Below are 25,624 nucleotides of genomic sequence, written 5' to 3'. Positions count from 1 at the left end.
TCCTTGGGATCTGACCCCTGAAGCCCCAGCCTCAGCTCCCAGCACCCACCCGCCCCGCTGGGTGAGGAGACAAGCCTCTCAGGCTGGTGAGTGCTGGTCATCACTGATCCTCTCTGTGCGGGAATCTCTCCACTTTGCCCTCTGCACGCTTGTTGCTTCACTCTCCTCCGTGGCTCTGAAGCTTCCCCCTGACTTCCCACTGGCCACCCCAGTCTCTGCCAGTGAAGGGGCTTCCTAGTGTGAGGAAACTTTTCCTCTTTCCCAGCTCCTTCCCACTGGTGCAGGTCCCATCCCTACTCTTTTGTCTCTGTTTTTTCGTTTTTCTTTTGCCCTACTCAGGTACATGGGGATTTCCTTGCCTTTTGGGAAGTCTGAGGTCTTCTGCCAGCATTCAGTAGGTGTTCTGTAGGAGTTGTTCCACATGTAGATGTATTTCTGATGTATCTGTGGGGAGGAAGGTGATCTCTATGTGTTACTCCTCTGCCATCTTGAAGGTCCTTCTATTGTCATCATTTTAAGAAGATTTTTTTTTAAGTCTTTTCTCTTGATGCCAATCTAGTATTTATAGACTATAGGGTAGCTTTTTTGTCTTTCCTCTAAATTTATCAACTATTTACTGATTACCTGGAGAAGGTGGCCTCTAAGCCGTACTTTTATATATAATTCTAATATACTTGGCTATTCAACTTTAGACCAGAAATATAATAAAAGTAGCAAATTAGAAGTGGGGACACGAGTACCACAAGAAGAAGTGCTTATAACAATGAGAACCAACAGCTGACTTAATATAGAGCAAAGAATGAGATGGAAAAATTCAGGTAAAGAATTGAAAAATCATAAACATCTTGGTTGACATAGCTAGCATAGAAGCCACTAGCCCTTGAGAGGGCCATTTGTGAATTATGGCACATTTTAATAATTGTTCCATTAATTACCCTATTACCAGGATAAGACTAAATTCCGGTAATTATGTTTTAAAAGGTAGGACAGTTTATAACTCTGGGAACATTTGTATTCAAAATGACTATAATAAGTAATGTTTCTTTGCTTAAATGGTAAACCCTTAACTGTTTGGAAATTTGGCTGTTCAGGAAGACTTATTCAACTGGTTTACATTAATGGTTGTATTCTAAACATCAGTCATATTTTGACATCTCCCCCAGTTATCACTGTTTAATAAAATCCTGACTTCTTTCTTCTCTTCCCTTGACAATTCATTCAAGAGGTTTAACTTTTACTGTGATAAAAGGTGGTGTGTATTCCAAAGGAACTGTTTAAAATAGAAGAATGTTTGGCATGCTTAAATACTTAAATTCTAGTTAGGAAGAGTTGTTGGCAAGGGAAAAAAGGCCCATGATAAAGGAGAAGAAGTTATGAGTGGCACAACTGAGCAGACTGCAGAGAGTCAGTCCTATCCAGAGTATGTGAAGAGGGGTTAGGTAGGGTCTACTGCATGGATGACAGAATTTAAACAGGAGCACATATACCCTTCCATTATCTCAGGAGAAAAGAAGTATAAGCTGTGTGTTTGTGGATGGTTTTAGGTTTGGTGGTAGGAGGATCAGGAAATTCTTGTCTGATTTTAATTTTTCTTTGAGGTCATCTACTGAAAGTGAGAGAGGAGTTGATGGAGTGTCCAGGGTTTGATGGTGATCATCTAAAATTGCCACTGTGGAAAATGGGAGGTTTTCTTATTATGTTGAAGTGGCAGTTAGCTTATGAGCTTATAATGGAACCATTTATAAAATATAATAACTTTTCTATAGTAACATGCAAGCATTGCAGAGGGCCAGAAAAGGGAGATGATTGACTACATTCAGATTAGACTGTGCTCAAATAGTATAATTGGATTTGTTTGTTTGTTTTTTTGCGGTGCGCGGGCCTCTCACCGTCGTGGCCTCTCCCGTCGCAGAGCACAGGCTCCAGACGCGCAGGCCCAGCGGCCATGGCTCACGGGCCCAGCCGATCCACGGCATGTGGGATCCTCCCGGACCGGCGCACGAACCCGCATCCCCTACATCGGCAGGTGGACTCTCAACCACTGTGCCACCAGGGAAGCCCTGGATTTGGTTTTTAAGGAAAGTGGACTGAAGCAGAAAAGGAGTGGTTTTATTTTATTATTATATTAATTTTCTCCCATTATATTATACAGTTGGCATTTGAAATGTCTGAATTTCACTTACATTATGATTAATGATATTTAGAATAATATTATTCTTGGAATAATATTGAAAAAATGTTATACAAGCAGAGCCTCTGAACAGAAGCAGTTTGTTATTGCTGTTTATAGAGGGTTATATGTTTATCAGTCACTTATCGATCAGAGAAACAGAACTATTAAAAGACATATAGACATAGGTTTCTTTACAGGGATTTGACCTTATGCCATTGTAGAAGCTGGTTAAGCAATCTTTTTAAGGCTGTTGTGGTTGCATCTGAATTTGGAGCTTTAAGTCCAGAGAGCAGGCTCTTGGGAAGGAAAAATGAATATAAAGCGGGGGAGACTAAGAACAAGAACAAGCTAGAACCCACAGGCATGAGCTGGAATTCTCGAGGATGGACAAATATACATGTCAGTTTATGTTGCCTCTGACCTTGGTGGTGTGGGTATTCTGTAGATTAGGCTAGGAGCTAAATACACACATCTGGCCTAGAAGTCAGAGAAGCTGAAGGAGGATGGTGGGAAAGGTGGGGCAGCTGCAGACTCAGATGCTGCCTTATATAAGGAGGTGAACCAGCAGTTAAGTGACAATGTATGCAAGCTATAAAATGGCTGCTGCTTTATTTCTACTCTTCAGGTCTTCTATAAAAATCTCTTGTTACCCATCATAACCAGAAATACACTGAAAAGGGAATTCTGGTAAGTGTATGTCAGACTAGTCAAATTGACCCAGTGACCACAACCATGTTACCTTGGCTCCTCTCTTTAAACTATATTTAATCTCCAAATAAAGAAAACAAAATCGTGCTTCTGTGCAACATGATAGAACTGTCCTACATACAACCAAAAACAGGCTGTGTCCCCAGAATAGAGTACACAGCTACTATTATGTTAGATGGTAAGGGGATGAGAAAGGGGAAGAAAAGAAAGAAGTTTTGTTAATATTTAGGTGTATATTCACACATATAAATTCATATCAAAATATTGAAAGGATACCATAATATTACAATATTAATTTCTGAAACTGGTTATGGAGTTTCATCTAGTATTTATACCTGCTTTCCTCTACTACCCATTCTGTATTCCTTTTGTCCTCAGCAACATCTTAGCTGGTCATGGCCCCTTGCCTTGTGGGGTGATCCAGTCCTTCATTCAGAAGGTCTGGGCCATTTATTAGCTGTCCTGCCTTAACTGAGTTGTATTTTATCATTGACTTTAATCATAGGCCATGAGAATTCCAAGAGGTGCCCTAAAAGGTAACCTATATTCAAGATATACTTCCTCTTACCTCCATTATGTAGTACCAGCCCAATTTTCCCTTTATAGTCAGAATCAATCACTCTAGAAAGTACAGTAACTCCCCTCTTTGCCTTTTGATTCAGTGGAATGAGGAGCCAGAGTGGCCAGGTGGCTGTCGGAACTTCAAGTTCAATTAATCATTGTGTCCCTTGATAGATGTATTCCTCTCTTTAGAACTAAGACCTCTAGACTAGTAGAGCCTAAGATCACAGAGTTGGGAAGCAGAAATTTTGCTAGTGTATCAAAAGGGGCAGTAGTGAGATAGGTCACTCCTGTTTTATCCCCCCTAGATTCCCTGTGAATTCTGGCTGTGGGAAAGATAGCATCATAGTTTGGGTGCTGATTTAGAGCACTTACTTCATTCTGGGAGACATACCCTTAGTTTACAAGACATCACCTATCCAGCACTTGTAATTAAATCTTAAAAAGGCCAGTTCACTGTTCTATCCAGCCAGCTACTTCAGATGGTGGGGAACATGGTGAATTAGTGAGCAGTGCTGCTTGGTAGTCATCATTGTTACATGGTGACTGCAATGGGCATAGACACATTTCATCTGCTGTGAAATTGTTTCCTTGGTCAGAAGCATATGTGTGATACCACAATGATACAAGTCCAGAGATGGTAGTTTTGGCAGAATCACTGTATGCATTGAAGGCAAGTCAATATCCAGAGTAAGTGTCTATTCCAGTAAGAACAAAGTGCTGCTCCTTCCATGATGGTAGCAGTCCCATGTACCCAACTTGCCACCAGTTAGCTGCCTGATCCCCCAAAGGAGTGGTACTCGTATCAGACGCTCAGTGTTGATCTCCCAAAGGAGTGGTGCTCATATCAGAGGAGGCTCAGTGTTGATCTCTGTTGGCAGATTGGGTATTCAGCAGTGGCTATAGCCAGATCAGCTTTGATGTTGCTGAGCCCTTGAATAGTTTCCATACCTGCATGGCCACTTTCTTCACAAGCTCATTGGAACAATGGTAGGAGTGGCTAGTGACATAAATATCACTAGTGACATAAATATCTGTATCTATTTGGAGAGGTCTGTCCATATACCTCTTCCCCAGACTTCCTTGTTGGTAATCTCTACTTGTGTTCTATCCAGGTTCCTGGCCATCCAGCCAAACGATTTGCCATAGTACATGAATCAGTGTAGACCTGTATCTATGGCCATCTCTCTTTCCAGGCAAAGTGAACTCACTGCGCAAAGTTCTTCTTACTGAGATAATTTCCCTTTATGGCCATTCCAGAGTGGGACTGTAGTGCTGTAGCTGTCCACTTTGGGTGGTGCCTGTGTATCATGCAGAACCATGTATTTATTTTTTTAAATGTTGATATAGATGAACCTATATTTAAATTTTTATAGCTTTTTTTTTTTGAGATTCAGGATCTGATCAGTGTTCGTGCATTGTGTTTATTATATCTCCCCAATGTCCCTAAGACCATCCTCACTTCTGACATCAGCTTCAAGTTCAGGGATCCCCAAGCCCACCTTCAGCTTTGATACTTTACTACAAGGACTCACAGAATTCCCTAAAAGCTGTTAAATATACAGTTAAGGTTTATTACAGTGAAAGAATACAGATGGAAAATTAGTCAAGGGACGCGGCTCATGGAGCTGAATCCAGCAGAATTTCAAGCATGAATCTTCCATTTGTCCCCTTTCCCAGTGAATCATGGACAGCACTAACTTCTCCCAGCAATAATGTGTGAAATACACAGGGTATTGCCAACTAGGGAAGCTCCCCCAAGCATTGGTGTGCAGTTTTTGTTAGGATTTGGTCACATAGACATGGTTGATTGCCTGTGAAGATGACAGTTTCCAGCCCCTCCTGAGGTGGAGCTGATACTGTGTGGCCCAAATTTCCCAGCATAAACCACATTGTTAACATAGATGGCTCGTGTGGCCCAAGACCCTCAGATAAACAAAACCACTGTTTTAGGCAGGACATTTCAAGTCCTTAAAGATTACCTTCCAGTGACAGAAGGCAAAGGCCAGACCTCTATTTGGGTACAGTTAATTTTTTAAAACACAGGTTTATTGAGATATGATTCACGTGCCATACAAATTCACCCTTTTAAAGTGTAAAATTCAATGGTTTTTAGTATCTTCATGAATATATGTAACTATCACTACAGTCAATTTTACAACATTTTTATCACCTCAAGAATAAACCCTGTAACCTTTAGCTGTCACCCCCTAACCCTCTTAGTCCTCCTCCATCTCCAGCCTTAAGCAGCCTTGAGTTTGTTTTCTGTCTGTATAGATTTTGCTGATCTGGACATTTCATGTATATGATAGTGATTTTTTGTGACTGACTTCTTTCACTTAGCATGTTTTCAGAGTGTTGTAGGGGGTATCAGTACTTCATTTGTTTTTTATAGCCAAATATACTCACTCTGTTGTACATATTTTATATGTTTTGTTGATCTGTTCATCAATTGATGGGCATTTAGATTGTGTACAAGTTTTGACTTTTATGAATAATGCTGCTGTAAAGACTCATATACAAGTTTTTGTTAGGCATATGTTTTCATTTCTCCTGGGTATATACCTGGAAGTGGAATTGTTAGGTCATATGGTAGCCCATATGTTTAATTATTTATTAATTAATCTATATTGAATTGTTTGAGGAACTACCAGACTGTTTTCCAAAGCAGCACCATGACTTTGCACTCCCACCAGCGGTGTTTGAGGGTATCAATTTCTCCACATCCTTGACAACACTTGTTATTATCTGACTATTTGATTCTAGTGAGCATGAAGTCGTAACTTCATTGTAGTTTTCATTTACATTTCCCTGTATTTATTGGCCATTTGTATATCTTCCTTGGAGAAATGTCTGTTTAGATCCTTTGCCCATTTTAAAATCAGGTTGCTTGTTTTTTGATGTTGTTGAATTGTAGGAGTTCTTTATGTATTCTGGTTGTAAGTCCCTTATCAAATAAGTGATTTACAAATATTTTCTCCCATTCTGTGGGCTGCCTTATCACTCTGTTGAGAGTGTCCTTTGATGCACAAAAGTTTTAAGTTTGATGAAATCCAACTTACCTATTTTTTCTTTATTGCTTGTGCTTTTGTTGTCATAGCCAAGCAATCATTGCCAAATTCAATGTCATGAAGCTTTTCCCCTATGATTTCTTCTAAGAGTTTTAAAGTTTTAGCTTTTAAGTTAGGTCTGTGATGCATTTTGAGTTAATTTTTTTATATGGTGTGAGGTGAGGGTCCAACTTCATCTCTTTTTGCATGTGAATATCCAGTTTTCCCAACACCGTTTGTTTAAAAGACTGTCGTTTCCCTATTCAGTGGTCTTGGCACCCTTACTGAAAATCATTTGACCATATATGAGTTTGTTTATTTCTGGGATCTCCATTCTATTCCATTGGTCTATATATCTTTCTTTATGCCAGTATCACATTATTTTGATTATTGTAGCTTTGTAGTACGTTTTAAAATCAGGACGTGTGAGACCTCCAACTTTGTTCTTTTTAAAGATTGTTTATTTGTAGTCCCTTGAGATTCCATATGAATTTTAAGATGGCTTTTTCTATTTCTGCAAAAAACGTCATTGAGATTTTGATAGATGTTGCATACATTGTAGATCACTTTGGGTAGTATTGACATCTACTCCCCTTTTATCTTATTCATTTTAATGTTATAACTATTTTATCACATTTTCTTATTTATTTAGAAAAGAGATTCTCAAAGTTCTAAAATTTATGATATACTATCTTGATCTTGTACCATCTCATCAGTTTTCTTTAGGACTCTATCTAAATGAAAAAGAGGCATATTTTCATGCCCCTCTTGTTTTCTTCACCTCCTTTCCTCCAGCAAATATTTTCACTTTTCCCCTTCTTGGTCTTATATTCTCCACTATCTCTGTTCATTAAAAATTTTTGGTTGGGGGTAAGGTCATAGATGTGTACGTGACTGATAAAGGTAAAAACATTTTGTGTCAAACCCCAAAGAGAAGATAATGGGAAAATGCAAATAATTAGAGGATGTAGGAGGAGGGAATTATTGTTCTGGGATAGATGAGTATCACATTTCAGTTGTGTTGAAGAATCATTCAGACTTAATTTGGAAGACTGTCCCCTATTTAAGTCAAAAACTGTGAATAGATCAGAGACGTTCAGCAGCATTCATGGAACATAGATTTAAAAACTAGAAATACTGTCTTCTGTTTTCAACTGATTTTATTTGAATTGAATATATTCCCTGACAAGTTATGAACTGATTTTTAATAACAATATTTTAACAATATATCATATGAAAGTAAAGTTACATGTAGAAGTACATATTCTGCTCACTAATGTATTTTAGAAAAGATAAATACCCATGAGATATCTGTATTCTCTTTTAATATGTACCTTAACTTGATTGGGTATGTTTATTCTGGATGAAATTTAAGGTTTCTTCTAATTCTTTATTCTGCTTCATAGACTATATTCACAGTATTCCCTTTCTATGTTTTAAAGATGGGTTTCTTAAGTGAGAGAGGCTCACTATATGCCAGGCACTCTCAGTTTTACAATCAAACTTGATTCCTGGCTCTGTCTCTTAATAATTATGTGATTTTGATTAAGTTATTTAGTCTCTCTTAGCCTCAGTTTTTTAATATGAAGGGAGAATGACAATTCCTATGTTGTAGAGGTATTTGGCTGAGAGGGTACTTAAAGTTTCTATTAATATCTAGCATATAGTTAGTCACTATTTTCATGAAAATTTTAGTGACCAGTTTGGACATTTTTCAAAATTTGATATATTATGGTTGAGATAAAGGTCTGAAGTTAAAATAATAATTTGTAAGTCAGGAGACTACATATAAATAGACAAACCTGAAGAATAGAGAGATAATCAAAGATTAATAAAGAGAAAAAGTAGAAGATAAAAATTAATTCCTGAAGCTAATGTGCTCTGAGAAATACCTTACTGATAATAATCTTTTTACCTGATTCTATCAATAATGACATTTTAGAAATTTTCTTCTGTTTACATTTAGTTTTACTTCTCTTCTTTTTCTAGTTTTTTAAGTTGGAAGATGACATCATTGATTTAAGGCCTCTCTTGTTTTCTAATATAAGTGGTTAGTTCTGTAATTGTCCTTCTAGGTACTGCTTTCACAGTACACCACAAATTCTCACATGTCCTGTTTTTGTTTTATTATAGTTCAAAAAACTTTCTAATTTTATTTTTTTGATGATCCGTGGGTTATTTGGAAGTACACTATTTAATTTTTGCATACTTGACTATTTTCCATATATCTTTCTGTTGGGATTTCTAGTCTAATTCCATTGTTTTCAGTGCACATACTCTATGTTACTTGAATTCTTTTAAATTTATTGAGAGTTTGTTTTAAGTCTGAGAATGCCGTCTGTCTTGGTAAATGTTCTCTGTGCACTTGAGAAGAATGTTTATTCTGCTGATACAGTTTCTGTTGGATACAATTTCTGTCATTGTTGGTTATGTCAGATTGGTTGATAGTTTGTTCAAGTCTTCTATTGCCTATTGATTTTCTATTTGTTTTATCAATTGTAGAGAGAGTGGCATTTGAATTTCTGACTACAGTTGTGGGTTTGTCTATTTCTCCTACAGTTCTGTCAAGTTTTTGCTTCATATACTTTGAAACTATTGTTAGGTGCATAAACTTTAGGATTGTTTTGTCCTCCTGCTGTAAGTCTTTTATTATTATGAAATGACCTTCTTTATCCTTCATAATATTCTTTGCTTTGAAATCTACTTTCTCTGACAGGAGTACAGGCACTCTGGCTTTCTTCATATCTATTTAAGTATCTGGTAAGATGAAAACAGTCATTTTCTTTTTGGTATTTAGTAGACTAAGTAGAACTTAGTCTAATGGAAGAAAAACATAAGTTAATGAGCTGTTTTGATACAGTGTGGTCCTCATGAAACTGATGTGAGTATAGTACTGAAGGAGCTTGGACGATCTAGAAAAGTTCTTTCATGCAGGTGACAACTAAATCTAAACCTCAGATTAAAAAATGAGTAGGGGTAGGAATGGCAAAATCGAGGGCAGAACTGCTCAGAGAGCAATATGTGCAGAGCCTGAAGGTAACAGTACTTTTGGGGACTAAAGTAGGGTGGCAAAGTGTAGAGTTTGAGTAGGGATGTGATCACATGTGACCGAGGTGACTCACATTTATGAGTCCTTATTGTGTGCCAGGCATGTGTTGTAAGGATGAAGAAAGATAACCCTATTAGATGGATAATATTGTTATAGCCATTGTAAAATGAGGAAATAAAACAGAGAGAGAGCTCAGAGATTAAATAACTGCCCAAGATTATACAGACAGGAGATAGAATTTTACCATGGTCATTCTGACTATAGAGCCCAAGCTCTTAACCATTATACCGTTCTGTGTCTATGACTTAGGCCAAACAACAGTTTGAACTTGATCCTGTTCACAATGTAGAGCTCTTTGAGGATTTTAAGTAGGGACATAAATAAAATAAGTAAATAAAATTTTTGTTTTAAAAACATCACCCTGGCTACAGTTTATGTTGGGGGAGGTATAGAGAAGGTGCCTTGAGATACAGTTGAAAAATATTTTATGTTCTATGTGGAGCGTATACTAATTTTATTTTTTTTATTTTTATTTTTTCATAGATGAGGTTCTGGGATTTATTTTTTTAATAAAAATAAACTTTTAATTCCTAATTTAAATAAATTAGGAGTTTGGGTTTAACATATACACACTACTATATACAAAACAGACAAACAAGGACCTACTGATAAGCACAGGGAACTACACTCAGCATCCTGCAATAACCTATAATGGAAAAGAATCTGAAAAAAAACACACACATATACATACACATACATATACATATACATATTTATTTACACATATATATAACTGAATCACCCTGCTGCACACCCAAAACCAACACAACATTGAAACCAACCACACCTCAATAAGATAAATAAATAAACTTTTAACAGAAGTTTTTAGCATTATCACAACACCATTATCACACACACACAAATTAACAGTATTTCTTGATACTGTCAGTGGCTGTTAGCCAAAGACCACCAGGGGCACACAGAGTTAAACAAGTTGGGTTTATTACTTATTGCAGCAAGGCAGAATGCACATCATGTTGAATTGCTCAGTATTTCAGTAAAAGGGTGTTAGAAAAGACTTATTAAAGAATTTGGTTTTGTACACATGAAACTTATATAGTTTTATAAATCATTGTTACCTCAATAAAAACAAATGAAAAAGAAAATTATTTTTAAAAGAGAAAGGGGAACGTGGCTCTTAATGCTCTCAATATACATATTAGCAAATTGGCTTGTAAGTTTAATAGAGTGTATGCTAATTTTAAAGTGAAGGTTGTTCTTAACCTCTCTGTCGTTCAAGTTCCTCATCTATTAAATAGAAATGGTAATGGTTCCCTCATCATAGGAGTATAAAACAATCAAATTGCATAGAACTGCACATAGTAAATACTCAGTAAACTTTAGCTATGATGATGATAATAACTTGGTCCTTGCAGGTCAAGCTTAAATTTTAATCATGTTTTCTTTTTTCTTTTAATGTAAGAGTTTTATCACAGGACTTACAGATATGACTTCAGTATGCCACAGTACAATAAACTGAATTAACTACTACCTTCTCCCCACTACTATTATTTTGTTTTTTCAGTTTATGGGAAAAACAGATGGAGACTATTACACTCTGGATGACATGTTTGTCTCCAGAGCAGCTGAGAGAGAATGTTTTGGTGAAGAGGAAGAGAATCAGAGGAAAAAAGCTATTGCTGAGCACCGGAGACTTGCTGCACTAATGGAAAACTGTCTGTATTGTTTTGACAGCTCTCAATTTCCCAAGCACCTTATTGTTGCAATAGGTGTTAAGGTAAGAAATATAACGTTTATTGCCCTAAGGAAACGATTCAGTGGTATATGTAAATTTGCCTATTTCTTCATAAGATTCTAAGAAATCTGTCTTGTCTCATTCTGTTTCAAATATTTTCTAAGTTCCCATGATTCTTAGAATCTTTTTAGAGCGAGTATAAATATCTAAATGATATGAAGCTCCCATTTTGTGTAATTCTTCTCTGTAGAGAGGCAGCATTGAGTAGTGCTCAGGCCCTAGACTTTGGAACCAGACCACCTGGATTCAAATTCTTGCTCTGCCATTTACCATCTATGTGATCTTATTTTCATGATTGGCACTTGATTCTCAGTATTAAAATCACTTCAGAGCTACTTAGTCTAACTTCTGCTTCTTCCTTTACTTTCTCATAGAACCTTTTGTATCTTTATAGAATATCTCATAATTTGAAGAAGTTTATTGTACAGTTGTTGCTTGGTTTCCACGGGAGATTGGTTCCAGCAGTCTCTCTATACCAAAATCCACAGATGCTCAAGTCCCATAGTCACCCATCTATCTGCAATTCCACATCTGTGGATTCAGCCAACCCTGGATCATATAGTACCATAGTATTTATTGAAAAAGGTCCATGTAGAATTGGACCCACGCAGTTCAAACCCATGTTGTTCAAGGGTCAACTGTAGTTTGTTTTACTTGTTGAGTGTCTCCCTCAGTAGTCTGTAAGTGCTCTGACGGCATAGATAACTTTCACTCATCATTGTATACCACACATGTATCCCATTATATACCAAGCATTTATGTTTATAGTCACTTCTTTCGATAAATGTTAATACTCACTTATTTAATAGTCACTAATAATAGTCACTTATTTCAGTATTTGGCAGTTTAATTCTTTTTTTAACATCTTTATTGGAGTATACTTGCTTTACAGTGGTGTGTTAGCTTCTGCTTTATAACAAAGTGAATCAGTTATACATATACATATGTTCCCATATCTCTTCCCTCTTGCGTCTCCCTCCCTCCCACCCTCCCTATCCCACCCCTCTAGGTGGTCAAAAACCACCTAGCTGATCTCCCTGTGCTATGTGGCTGCTTCCCACTAGCTATCTATTTTACGTTTTGTACTGTATATATGTCCATGCCACTCTCTCACTTTGTCACAGTTTACCCGTCCCCCTCCAAATATCCTCAACTCCATGCTCTAGTAGGTCTGTGTCTTTATTCCTGCCTTACCCTTAAGTTCTTCATGACCTTTTTTTTTTTTCTCTTAGATTCCACATATATGTGTTAGCATACAGTTTTTGTTTTTCTCTTTCTGACTTACTTCACTTTGTATGACAGACTCTAGGTCCATCCCCCTCACTACAAATAACTCAATTTTGTTTCTTTTTATGGCTGAGTAATATTCCATTGTATATATGTGCCTCATCTTCTTTACCATTCATCTGTTGATGGACACTTAGGTTGCTTCCATGTCCTGGCTATTGTAAATAGAGCTGCAATGAACATTTTGGTACATGACTCTTTTTGAATTATGGTTTTCTCAGGGTATATGCCCAGTAGTGGGATTGCTGGGTCGTATGGTGGTTCTATTTGTAGTTTTTAAGGAATTATTTTTTACGGAATTATAAAGCAATTATACTGTTCTCCATAGTGGCTGTCTCAATTTATATTCCCACCAACAGTGCAAGAGTGTTCCCTTTTCTCCACACCCTCTCCAGCATTTATTGTTTCTAAATTTTTTGATGATGGCCATTCTGACCAGTGTGAGATGATATCTCACTGTAGTTTTGATTTGCATTTCTCTAATTATTAATGATGTTGAGCATTCTTCCATGTGTTTGTTGTCAATCTGTATATCTTCTTTGGAGAAATGTCTATTTAGGTCTTCTGCCCATTTTTGGATTGGGTTGTTTGTTTTTTTGTTACTGAGCTGCATGAGCTGCTTGTAAATTTTGGAGATTAATCCTTTATCAGTTGCTTCATTTGCAAATAATTTCTCCCATTCTGAGGGTTGTCTTTTGGTCTTGTTTATGGTTTCCTTTGCTGTGCAAGAGCTTTTAAGTTTCATTTGGTTCCATTTGTTTATTTTTGTTTTTATTTCCATTTCTCTAGGAGGTGGGTCAAAAAGGACCTTGCTGTGATTTATGTCATAGAGTGTTCTGCCTATGTTTTCCTCTAAGAGTTTATCTGATAGTCTCTGGCCTTACATTTAGGTCTTTAATCCATTTTGAGTTTATTTTTGTGTATGGTGTTAGGGAGTGTTCTAATTTCATACTTTTACATGTACCTGTCCAGTTTTCCCAGCACCACTTATTGAAGAGGCTGTCTTTTCTCCACTGTATATTCTTGCCTCCTTTATCAAAAATAAGGTGACCATATTTGCGTGGGTTTATCTCTGGCTTTCTCTCCTGTTCCATTGATCTATATTTCTGTTTTTGCGCCAGTACCATACTGTCTTGATTACTGTAGCTTTGTAGTATAGTCTGAAGTCAGGGAGCCTGATTCCTCCAGCTCCATTTTTCATTCTCAAGATTGCTTTGGCTATTCGGGGTCTTTTGTGTTTCCATACAAATTGTGCCACTCTTATTCAACATAGTTTTGGAAGTTCTAGCCACAGCAATCAGAGAGGAAAAAGAAATAACAGGAATCCAAGTCAGAAAAGAAGTAAAGCTGTCACTGTTTGCAGATGACATGATACTCTACATAGAGAATCCTAAAGATGCTACCAGAAAACTCCTAGAGCTAATCAATGTATTTAGTAAAGTAGCAGGATACAAAATTTATGCACAGAAATCCCTTGTATTCCTATACACTAATGATGAAAAATCTGAAATTGAAATCAAGAAAACACTCCCATTTACCATTGCAACAAAAAGAATAAAATATCTAGGAATAAACCTACCTAAGGAGACAAAAGACCTGTATGCAGAAAATTATAAGACACTGATGAAAGAAATTAAAGATGATACAAATACATGGAGAGATATACCATGTTCTTGGATTGGAAGAATCAACATTGTGAAAATGACTCTACTACCCAAAGCAATCTACAGTTTCAATGCAATCCCTAATTCTTATATTAAGTATATAATTATTGTGTACCTGATGTATGCCAGAACCTCAGTAGTCACTGGGGAAAAGTAGAAAATCAGATATACGTGTGGAGCTTGTATTCTAGTGAAATAGAGCAGAGAATAAAAAACGTAATGATTGCCCTGATATAAAAGAAAGTGTTGTTATGAAGCAGATATAGAGAGCAAATGTGATAAAATAATGGGAGAGTATTTTTTGAGAAGGTGGTGTAGAAGGCTTCTCTGAGGAGGTATTTTAGTAAAGGTATGAAAGATGAGAAGAAGCAAGCAACATGAAGCTATGAATGAATAATGTTTCAGAAAGATATCAGTGAGTGAAAAGCCTTGAGGAGGAAGTAAGGCAGGCATTTATGGGACAGAAAAAAGATCAGTATAGCTGGAGTGGAGTGAGTGAGAAAAAGTGGTAGGAGAGGAAGTTCAATTAATGCTAGTTTCAAGAACTAATAGTTTGGGGAATATACATATACATATTAATTAATTTGTTTGTTGTATATACATACTTACACATACACACAAGCACCTGTGTAGCCAAAGAACTGGCATTGACTTTTCCATTCCAATTCTAGACTTTAATATCTTTAGGTCATTAAGACAGTCAATTTATCAATTTGGATTTTGGTTTCTTTGTTTCCTTACCCTTCCTTTTCTTTTTCTTTCTTTTCCTCTAGACTTTATCAAAAAGTAAAAGTAAAAATTCCATTCAAAATTTAATCAATCAAAAACCCCACCTTAATCACTTATATTAATTTTTCTATGTTCTTTTCTAGATTGTTACATAAACATTCGCATTTTCATAATTATGACATTATATATAAATATTTCATTCCCTTTTCATCTAGTCCCTACCTTTAAAAAATGTATGAATAAATTAAACATAAAGTAACACAAAGTTTTCAGTAATTCTTTACAAGAAGTTTGGGTTTTTTTCAATGACTTCATTTTCTCTAATGCACTGAAGACAGGCCAAGTCCAGGGGAGGCCCAGAGGTGTGAAGTGTATAAACCTTTTTTTAGCCTCCTACCTTATAGTCGGTGTCCCAAAGTAGGCATTTCTCAATTAACTAGTGAAAGGAAACTGTTGGCCAGTAAAGAGACATTTTCTATTTCTTCAACTCATATATTATTTCATACATTCCTTTTCCTAGTCTCAGTTTTCCTCTTCTGCTGTGAGGTAATCCACATTTTCCATTAGAGATTTGTAAAGGTATTAAATCTTCTTTTGCCTTTAATTTACTGAGCATTGGCTGATGTTTCTTCCCTCTCAGACTAGTCGTTTCATTCTGATTTCATTTTAATACCATTTGAATCTCTTTTCTTGGTCTATGCTTTATTATGCTATCTTAGCTTTAATAACTGCTATCTAGCTTCAGCCTTTCATCCGTGAATATTTTAATATAGAAATGTTTGAAATATTGGTTCGAAGGAATTTCATCTATTTACTACAATATCTGACTGCTTATCCCATCTATTGTAGCTAATAGGTTATTTTATTAATCTGAATAAACAGTAAGAAATTATTCCTTTTAGTTGTTACCTCAGTAATTATATATGATTATGAGTTTCTAAGGAATTACTTTGCGTTAGGTAGTAATAATTTAACAGTATTCTAAAGCAGTTCAGCAATTCTCACTCAGCTTGAATTTCTAATACTTAAAGTTAATGTCGTAAATCCAAATGTATTAATGAAGCTATGTGAGTACTCATTAGAGTCAGACAGTTATGTAAGTTTCTGATCATAAATTGTCCCTGCCTTCTCCCTCTTTTTTAAAAATAAAAGTTATCTCTCCCCTTCTTGTCTTAACACTATCCTTTACTTAAAAAAAAAAAAAAGTACTTTGATTTTAGAGCAGTTTTAGATTTACAGAAAAATTGTAAGGCAGTATAGAGTTCCATATACCCTGTGCCCAGTTTCATCTATTATTTCCATCTTAACATTAGTATAGTAAAATTGTTACATCTAATGAATCAGTACTGTTTTTTGTTTGTTTTACTTAATATAGTTGATATACAATATTATGTTAATTTCAGGTGTACTACGTAATGATTTGACATTTGCATACATTATGAAATGATCACCATGAAAAGTCTAGTAACCATCAGTCCCCATACAAAGTTATTACAATATTACTGACCATATTCCTTATGCTGTATATTACACCCTCATGACTTACTTATTTTGTAACTGGAGTTTTAATACTTTTTCATCCCCTTCACCTATTTCACACCTCCATCCCCAAACACTTCCCTCTGCCAGCCACCATTTGTTCTCTGTATCTGTGAGTCTGTTTTTGTTTCATTATGTTTGTTCATTTGTTTTGTTTTTCTGATTTCACGTATATGTGAGATGATACGGTATTTATCTTTCTTTGTCTAACTTATTTCACTTAGCATTTCAATCTGTAGTGTTGCAAATGCCAAGATTTCATTTTCATTATGGCTGAGTTATACTTCATTGTATATATGGTACATATATATATATACACACACACACACACACACACACACACACACACACAGATATATACCATATCTCCTTTATCCATTCGTCTATTGAAGAACACTTAGGTTTCTTCTGTATCTTGGCTATTGTAAATAATGCTGCAATGAACGTTGATATGCATATATCTTTTTGAATTAGTGTTCTGTTTTTTTTAGGTAAATACTCAGAAGTGAAATTGCTGGATCATATGGCAGTTTTATTTTTAATTTTTTGAGGAAGCTCCACACTGTGTTCCATAGTGCCTTCACCAATTTATATTCCCACCAACAGTGTAGCAGGGTCACCTCTTGTCCACATCCTCACCAACACTTGTTACTTGTTTTTTTGATGATAGCCATTCTGCCAGGTATGAGGTGGCATCTCATTGTGGTTTTGATTTGCACTTCCCTCATTGTTAGTGATATTGAGCATCTTTTCATGTGTCTGTTGGCCATCTGTATATCTTCTTTGGAAAAATTTCTGTTTGGTCCTCTGCCCATTTTTTAATCAGTTGTTTTTTTGGTCTTGAGTTATATGACTTCTTTTGTATATTTTGGATATTAACCCCTTATCTATCATTTGCAAGTATTTTCTCCCATTCAGTAGGCTGCCTTTTCATTTTGTTGATGATTTCTTTCACTATGTAAAAGCTTTTTAGTTTGACGTAATCCCATTTATTTATTTTTGCTTCTGTTTCCCTTACTCGAGGAGACATATGCAAAAAAATGTTGCTAAGATCAATTTCAAAGAGTGTACTACCTATAGTTTTCTCTAGAAGTTTTCTGGTTTCAGGTCTTACATTTAAATCTTTAATCCATTTTGAATTTTTTTAATATGGTGTGAGAAAGTAGTCTAGATTGATTCTTTTGCATGTACCTATCCAGTTTTCCCAACACCATTTATTGAAGAGGCTATCTTTTCTCTTTTGTATATTCTTGCTTCTTTTGTTGTAGATTAACTGAACATGTAAGCATGGGTTTATTTCTGGGCTCTCTATTCTGTTTCATTGATCTATGTGTCTGTTTTTAATGCCAGTACCATTCTGTTTTGATTACTATAGCTTTGTAGTATAATTTGAAATCAGGAAGTGTGATACCTCCAACTTTGTTCATCTTTCTCAAGATTGTTTTGGCTGTTCAGGGTATTTTGTATTTTTATACAAACTTTAGAATTATTTGTTCTAGTTCTGTGAAATATGCCAATGGTATTTTGATAGGGATTGCATTGAATCTCCAGGTTGCCTTGGGTAGTATGGTCATTTTAAACGATATTACTTCTTCCAGTCTATGAACACAGAATTTCTTTCCATTTCTTTTGTCATCTTCATTTTCTTTCATCAATGTCTTATACTTTTCAGAGTACAATTTGTTTACCTTCTTGGTAAGATTTATTTGTAGGTATTTTGTTCTTTTTGATGCAACTGTAAATGAGACTGTTTTCTTAATTTTTTCTTTCTGATTGTTTGTTATTAGTGTATAAAAATGCCACAGACTTCTGTGTATTAATTTTGTATCCTGCAACTTTACTGAATTCACTTATTAGTTCTAATAGTATTTTTGGTAGCATCTTGAGGACTTTCTATATATAGTATCATGTCATCTGCAGTGAGTTTTACTTCTTCCTTTCCAGTTTAGATTCCTTTTATTTCTTTTACTTGTCTGATTGCTGTGGCTAAATACAAGTGGCAAGAGTTGGCTTCCTTTTCTTTTTCTTTTATTTATTTTTTATTTTTTAATTGAAATATAGTTGATTTACAATATTATGTTAGTTCCAGGTTTATAACATAGTGATTCAGTATTTATATAGATTATACTCCATTTAAAGTTATTACAAAATAATAGCTATATGTCCCTGTGCTGTACAATATAGCCTTGTTGCTTATTTATTTTATACATAGAAGTTTGTATCTCTTAAACCCCTATCCTTATTTTCCCCTCCCCCACCCCTCTCTCCACTGGTAACCACTAGCTTGTTCTCTGTATTTGTTTTATTTTATTCATTTGCTTATTTTATTTTTTTTGATTCCACATATAAGTGATAACATACAGTGTTTGTATTTCTTTGTCTGACTTACTTCACTAAGCATTATACCTCTTAGATCCATCCACATTGTTACAATTGGCAGAATTCATTCTTTTACTATGGCTGAGTAATATTCCATTGTGTGTGTGTGTGTGTGTGTGTGTGTGTGTGTGTGTATTACATCTTCTTTATCTATTCATCTGTTGATGGACACTTAGGTTGCTTCCATATCATGGCTATTGTAAATAATACTGCTGTGAACATTGGGGTGATGTGTCTTTTCAATTATTGTTTTCATTTTCTTCAGATGTATACCTGGGAGGGGAACTGCTGGATCGTATGATAGTTCTATATTTAGTTTTTTGAGGAACCTCCATACTGTCTTCTGTAGTGACTTCCAATTTACATTCCCAGCAACAGTGTACAGGGTTTCCTTTTCTCCACATCCTTGTCAACATTTGTTATTTATAGACTTTTTGATGATAGCCATTCTCACAGATGTGAGGTAATATCTTTGGCTTTGATTTGCATTTCTCTGATGGTTAGAAATGTTGAGCAACTTTTCATGTGCCTATTAGCCATCTGTATATCTTCCTTGGAAAAATATCTATTCTAGTTTCTGCCCATTTTTCAATTGGGTTATTTGGTTTTTTGATATTGAATTTTATGAGCTGTTTATATATTTTGGATGTTAACCCCTTATTGGTCATATGATTTGCAAATATTTTCTCCCATTCAGTAGGTTGTCTTTTCATTTTGTGGATGGTGTCTTTTGCTGTGCAAAAGCTTTTAAGTTTAATTAGGTCCCATTTGTTTATTTTTTATTTTGTTTCTTTTGCCTTAGGAGACTGATGTGAAAACATAACACCATGATTTTTGTCACAGAGTGTTCTGCCTATAGTGTTCTTCTAGGAGTTTTATGAGTTAATTTTTGCATATGGTGTGAGAAACTGTTCTAATTTTATTCTTTTACATGTAGCTGGTCAGTTTTCCCAGCACCTCTTATTGAGGAGACTGTCTTTTCCTTTGTATATTCTTGCCTCCTTTGCCATAGATTAATTGACCATAGGTTCATGAGTTTATTCCTGGGCTTTCTGTTCTACTTAATTGATCTCTGTGTCTGTTTTTGTGCCAGTACCATACTGTTGTGATTTTACTGTAGCTTTGTAGTATCAGCTGAACTCAGGGAGTGTGATACCTACAGTTTGTTCTTTTTTTCTTAAGATTGCTTTAGCTATTCAGGATCTTTTATTCTGTGAAAAATATCATGGTTATTTTAATATGGGTTGCATTAAACTTGTAGATTGCTTTGAGTAATATGGACATTTTAACCGTGTTATTTCTTCCAATCCATGAACACAGGATATCTCTCCATTTCTTTGTATCATCAGTTCCCTTCATTAGTGTCTTATAGTTTTCAGAGTATAGGTCTTTCACATGATTAGTTAAGTTTATTTCTAGGTGTTTTCTTCTTTTTGATGCAATTTTATATGGGATTTGATTTCTTGCCTTTTCTGATAATTTATTATTAATATATAGTAAAACAATAGATTTCTGTATATTAATCTTTTATCCTGCAACTTTACTGAATTCATTTATTTGTTATAGTAGTTTTTTGTAGCATCTTTAGGATTTGATATGTATAGTATCATGTCATCTCCAAACAGTGACAGTTTTATTTCTTTTTAATTTGCAGTCTTTTTTTTGTCTTTTTCTTCTCTGCTGTCACTAAACACAGATGGTGAGAGTGGGCATCCTTTTTATTCCTGATCTTAGAGGAAATGCTTTCAGCTTTTCACTGTTGAGTATAATGTTGGCTGTGAGTTTTTCATGTATGGCTGTATTATATTGGTGTATGTTCTCTGTATACCCACTTTGTTGAGTTTTTGTTATAAATGGGTCTTGAATTTTGTCTAAAGCTTTTTCTGCATTTATGGAGATGATCATATGATTTATACTCTTCAGTTTTTTTATGTGGTGTATCGTGTTGCATCAAATACAATTTTTTGTTTCCTCACTTTCAGTATGTATGTCTTTAGATCTGAAGTGAATCTCTTGGAAGCAGCATATGTATCATTCTTGTTTTTTTTTTACCAAATTAGTTGCTCTGTGTCTTTGTTGCTATTTTGTTAATTGTATTCCTGTTGTTTTTATAGTTCTTCTTCATTCCTTTCTTCTCCTTTTGCTCTCTTTCCTTGTGATTTGATGACTGTCTTTAGTGTTACATTTGGATTTCTTTTTCTTTTTTTGTGTATCTATTACTGGTTTTTGATTTTTTTAGTTACCATGATGTTCATATGTAGCAACATACATATTTGCATATATATATATATATAATCTTTATTTTAAATTAATGATCTGTTAAGTTTATACTCATTCTAACCACACTACATTTTACTGCCCTCCCCCCAACATTTAATGTTTTTGTTGTCATATTTTACATCTTTCTGTTTTGTGTATCCCTTAACTACTTATTGCAGGTATGGATAATTTTTTTACTTTTATCTCTTAACCTTCCTATTTGTAAGTGGTTGATCTACTACCTTTAATGTATGTTTCCCTTTCCCAGTGAGACTTTTCTTTCCATAATTTTCTTACTTCTAGTATGGCCTTTTCTTTTCTCCTTAGAGAAGTCTTTTTATCATTTCTTGTAAAGCCAGTTTAGTGCTGAACTCTTTCAGCTTTTGCTTATCTTTAAAATGCTTTAACTCTCCTTCAGACCTGAATGATGACATCGCCAAGTAGAGTATTGTTGGTTGTAGGTTTTTTCTTTTCATCATTTTAAAGATATCATGCCCTTCCCTTCTGGCCTGCAATTTCTGCTGAAAAGTCAGCTGATAGCCTTATGGGAGTTACCTTATATGTAACTAGTTGCTTTTCTCTTGCTGCTCTTAAGATTATCTCTTCGTCTTTAATTTTTGCAATTTTAATTATAATGTGTCATGGTGTAGACACATTGGGTTCATCTTGTTTGGAAGTCTCCATAGCTTCCTATACCTATATCTGTTTCCTTCTTAAGGTTAGGGAAATTTTCAGCCATAATTTCATTGAATACATTTTCTACCCCTTTTTCTTTCTCTGCTCCTTCTGGGACCCCTATAATGTGAATATTAGTATGCTTGATGTTGTCTCAGAGGTCTTTCTCAATTTGTCCTCATTTTTAAAACCCTTTTTTTTGTTGTTGTTCAGCTTGAGTGATTTCCACTACTCTGTCTTCCAGATCTTCCAGATCTCTGATCAGTTCCTCTGTATCAGTTCCTCTGAATCAATCTACTGTTGTTTTGTTCTAGTATATATTTTTCTTTTAGTTCTTGTATTCTTTAGTTCTCTTTGGTTCTTCTTTGTATTTTCTAACTCTTTTTTGAAATTGTCAATGTGTTCATCCCTTTTTCTCCCAAGTTCAGTTAACATATTTATGATCATTATCTTGAATTCTTTATTGGGTCAATTGCTTATCTTTGTTTAGTTGCTTTTCTTTTTTTTTTCCTGAGGTTATGTCTTGTTCCTTCACTTGGAACATTTCCTTCATCTCCTCATTTTACCCAATTCTGTGTTTTTTCACTCGGTGTTAAGTATGTCAGTTACTTCTCCCCATCTTCAGAAGTAGCCTTATATAAGAGACATCCTTTGGAGCCTGGCAGCATGCACCCCTTTGGTCACCAGAGCCCTATTCCTAGGGGTGCCCCCTATATGGACTGCATGTACCCTTCTGTTGCAGTAGGGTCAACTTCCATTGGGCAGCTGGTATGTGGGGCTGAACCCCAGCTTAGTTGGCTGTGGTGCCTCTTGGCACAACTTGCAGGCCTGCTGGAGTGCAGGGTGGGCTTTTCTCGTGGTTGTCTGTTTCAACCTATGGGATGTGGGGCTGCTGCCGTCTGCTGGTCGGTGGGGTAGGCTTCTCAAGTGGTTCATTGCATGTCTAGCAGGGCTCGGGGCTGATGCCAGCTTGCTGGAGGACAGGCCTGGTCCTTGGCACTAATAAGCTAGAGGGAGGATTCTGAAATGGTGCTTGCCAGTGCTGGTGTTATTGAGGTAGAATGAGCTGCCAAAAATGGCTGCTGCCAGCTTTTCTGTCCCCAGGGGGAGTCCCAGTTGCTTCCTGCCTGTCTCGGAGGCTCTCCAAGAGCAGCAAGTGGGTCTGAAACAGGCTCCTTTCAAACTAGTGCCTCTGTGCTAGGACTCAGAGCATGTGAGATTTTGCAGACAACCTTTAAGAATGGAGTCCCTATTTCCTATTGCCCTTGGGATCTCTCCCATATGCAAACCTTGCAGGCCTTCAAAGCCAGACATTCTGGGAGCTCATCTTCATGGTGCAGGTCCCCTGCCTGGGAGCCCAGTGTGGGGTTCACACTCCTTGCTTCTTGTGGAGGACCTCTATAATTGTAATATTCCTCTGGTTTGTGGGTTGCTGACCTGGGGGTGTAGGTCCTGACTAAAGTGCATCTCCAGCGCTGTTGCCTGTCTCATTGTGGTTCCTTCTTTATGTCTTTAGTTGTGGAGTATCTTTTCTGCTGGTCTTCAGGTTGTTCTTACAGGTAGTTGCTCTGTAATTAGTTGTAATTTTGTTGTGCCTGTGGGAGGAGGTGAGCTCAGGGTCTTCCTAGTCCAACGTCTTGGCCACCTCTTCAGTGCTTATTCCTGATATTGTTTTTAATTGTGAATATTTTGGGGATTTAACTGTAAATTTAAGTAGATAGCCATATCCACACACACTCCTAGTTTCTCCTCTTACAGTGAAGTTTTAAAAATTTGCATAATTTTGTAAAGCAATTAATAAATAAATTTATTAATTCATTAATTCTCTTACATAAAATTTTTCGAGCTAAAACCTAGCGAAAAATTATAGAAAATAGGATCAAGCCTCGTTGAAGAATATTTATGGTTCTTATAAACACCTTTTCCTCTCTACATATATACTAATTGACCTTTTTTGTTTTTAGACAGTTTGTGTAAAATGAAAAAATAGTACCAGCTTGTAGGTAATACATGTATGTAAATAAATAGAACTTAACCAGTGCTGTAAAGCCATACAGAGGTTATTTCTCTTTTCCCAGCCAATGAGGGAAGGAAGACCTGATTAACAGGCATCAGTTTAACTTTCGTATCACTACCAGGTCATGTATTTCTTTTATTCTTGCAAAATTTGTGCTGTTTCAAGGGCTTTGAAGGCATATAGCTTTCTCAGGTGAAGGATAAAGTGTCATTCATTCTACCCTTTGGTAAGCTTAATCTTTGAGGTATAGCAGTCAAAATTGAGACTTATGCAATAAGTTTCTGATTATTGAAAGATATCTTCATGGATTTTAAATTTTTAAATAGTGAATGTCTTTAAAATATTAAACTATAATATATTACTTATGAGCAGGTTTATTTTATTAACTGTTAGCCATGTTAACCTATGAGGGGCTCATCTTTCAGAACTGAGAATAGCAATAACATTTCGCCTTTGCATCTTTTTTCCCATAGGTTTATTTATGTTTACCCAACTTACGATCTCTTACTGAAGGGCACTGCTTGATAGTCCCTTTGCAGCACTATAGAGCAGCTACCTTATTGGATGAAGACATCTGGGAGGAAATTCAGGTCAGCATGATAATGCTTATGATCATTGTAATGATCAAGAGCAGTTTTTACACACTATTGTGATAAATTCTAACAAGTTTTATGCCTTCATTCAATGATTTTACTTTCTGAATTTAAACAAGTATACATTTCCATAGTTGTGTATAACTGTGGGTCATGATGTTTTCACCACTCACTTTTTACTTTATTGAAAGCTTTAAATAAAAATTTTTATTGAGGTATAATTGTCATATAATATATTAGTTTCAGGTATACAACTGAAAGCTTTTGTCTACTAAATAAACTATGATCAAGTAATAATTATTTTTACTTTAAAAGAAATCAATGTAAGATTTCTAATATTTGCTTTCGTGGAACATGAAATAATCATTCTTACCACAGTAAGCTAATAAATTACAGCCAAAGGAAAGATGTTTTCAGATAATAAAAAATAATTTTTGGAACTTAGTGGTTTACATTTAGCAATTGTCATATTTTCCTATAATGGCATTGACCTTTTCTGCTGCTATGTTTTGTCATGATTTTGTTACCAGCTTTAATTTCCATACTTTTCCCTTATAGCCTTTTGGATTCAGGGATTGTGTGTGTGTGTGTGTGTGTGTGTGTGTGTGTGTGTGTGTGTGTGAATGAATGTCTGTGTCTGTGTCTGATTCTTCAAGAAATTGAAAGGCACAACGTGGGTGAAATTGCTGCTGAATTGCAAGACCTTATAATGACCAAAATAGAGAGAGAGAGAGAGAAAGGGAGGGAGGGAGGGAGGAAGGAAGGAAGGAAGGGAGAAAAAGAGAGAGAGAGAGAGAGAGAAGGAAGGAAGGAAGGGAGGCAGGTCCTGTTTTTCTAATGACTGACAAGTGAATAGGGTGAATAGGGGTTATAGGAACCCCTAGTTAGAAAACACGAAAATTTTAAGACTTCTAAAGAGACTAATACTAGTCTTTGTATCATGCTGATAAAGATACCAAGAGAGGAGATATTTTGACTGTATTTCATGAAATTCCGTCTTTTAACTCCCTGAAATCTTTTAGTTTATGCTGTGAAAGTTAAAGGGCAAACTGTTTTAATGCATCTGTGGCCCAGCAAGGGTAAAAGTGTGGATAAGTGTATTTGATGTGAAAAAAATTTTTCTTT

At 35.7% G+C, this 25,624-nt stretch overlaps 1 protein-coding gene across 1 annotated transcript in view; it reads left to right on the top strand.

Annotated features, from left to right (window-relative positions):
• The window catches only part of CWF19L2 (CWF19 like cell cycle control factor 2), a 193,664-nt gene that overhangs the window by 138,636 nt on the left and 29,404 nt on the right, over positions 1-25,624 (top strand). The window contains exons 13-14 of the mRNA XM_082660925.1: positions 11,127-11,339; positions 24,380-24,496. Coding sequence (XP_082517051.1) covers positions 11,127-11,339; positions 24,380-24,496 — 330 coding nt within the window. The remainder of the gene's footprint in view (positions 1-11,126; positions 11,340-24,379; positions 24,497-25,624) is intronic.

This window comes from Grampus griseus, assembly GCF_964374135.1.
Source record: "Grampus griseus genome assembly, chromosome: 8".
Taxonomy (NCBI): Eukaryota; Metazoa; Chordata; class Mammalia; order Artiodactyla; family Delphinidae; genus Grampus; species Grampus griseus.
Note: the sequence above shows the minus strand (reverse complement) of the source record. Positions and strands in the feature narration are given on the sequence as shown.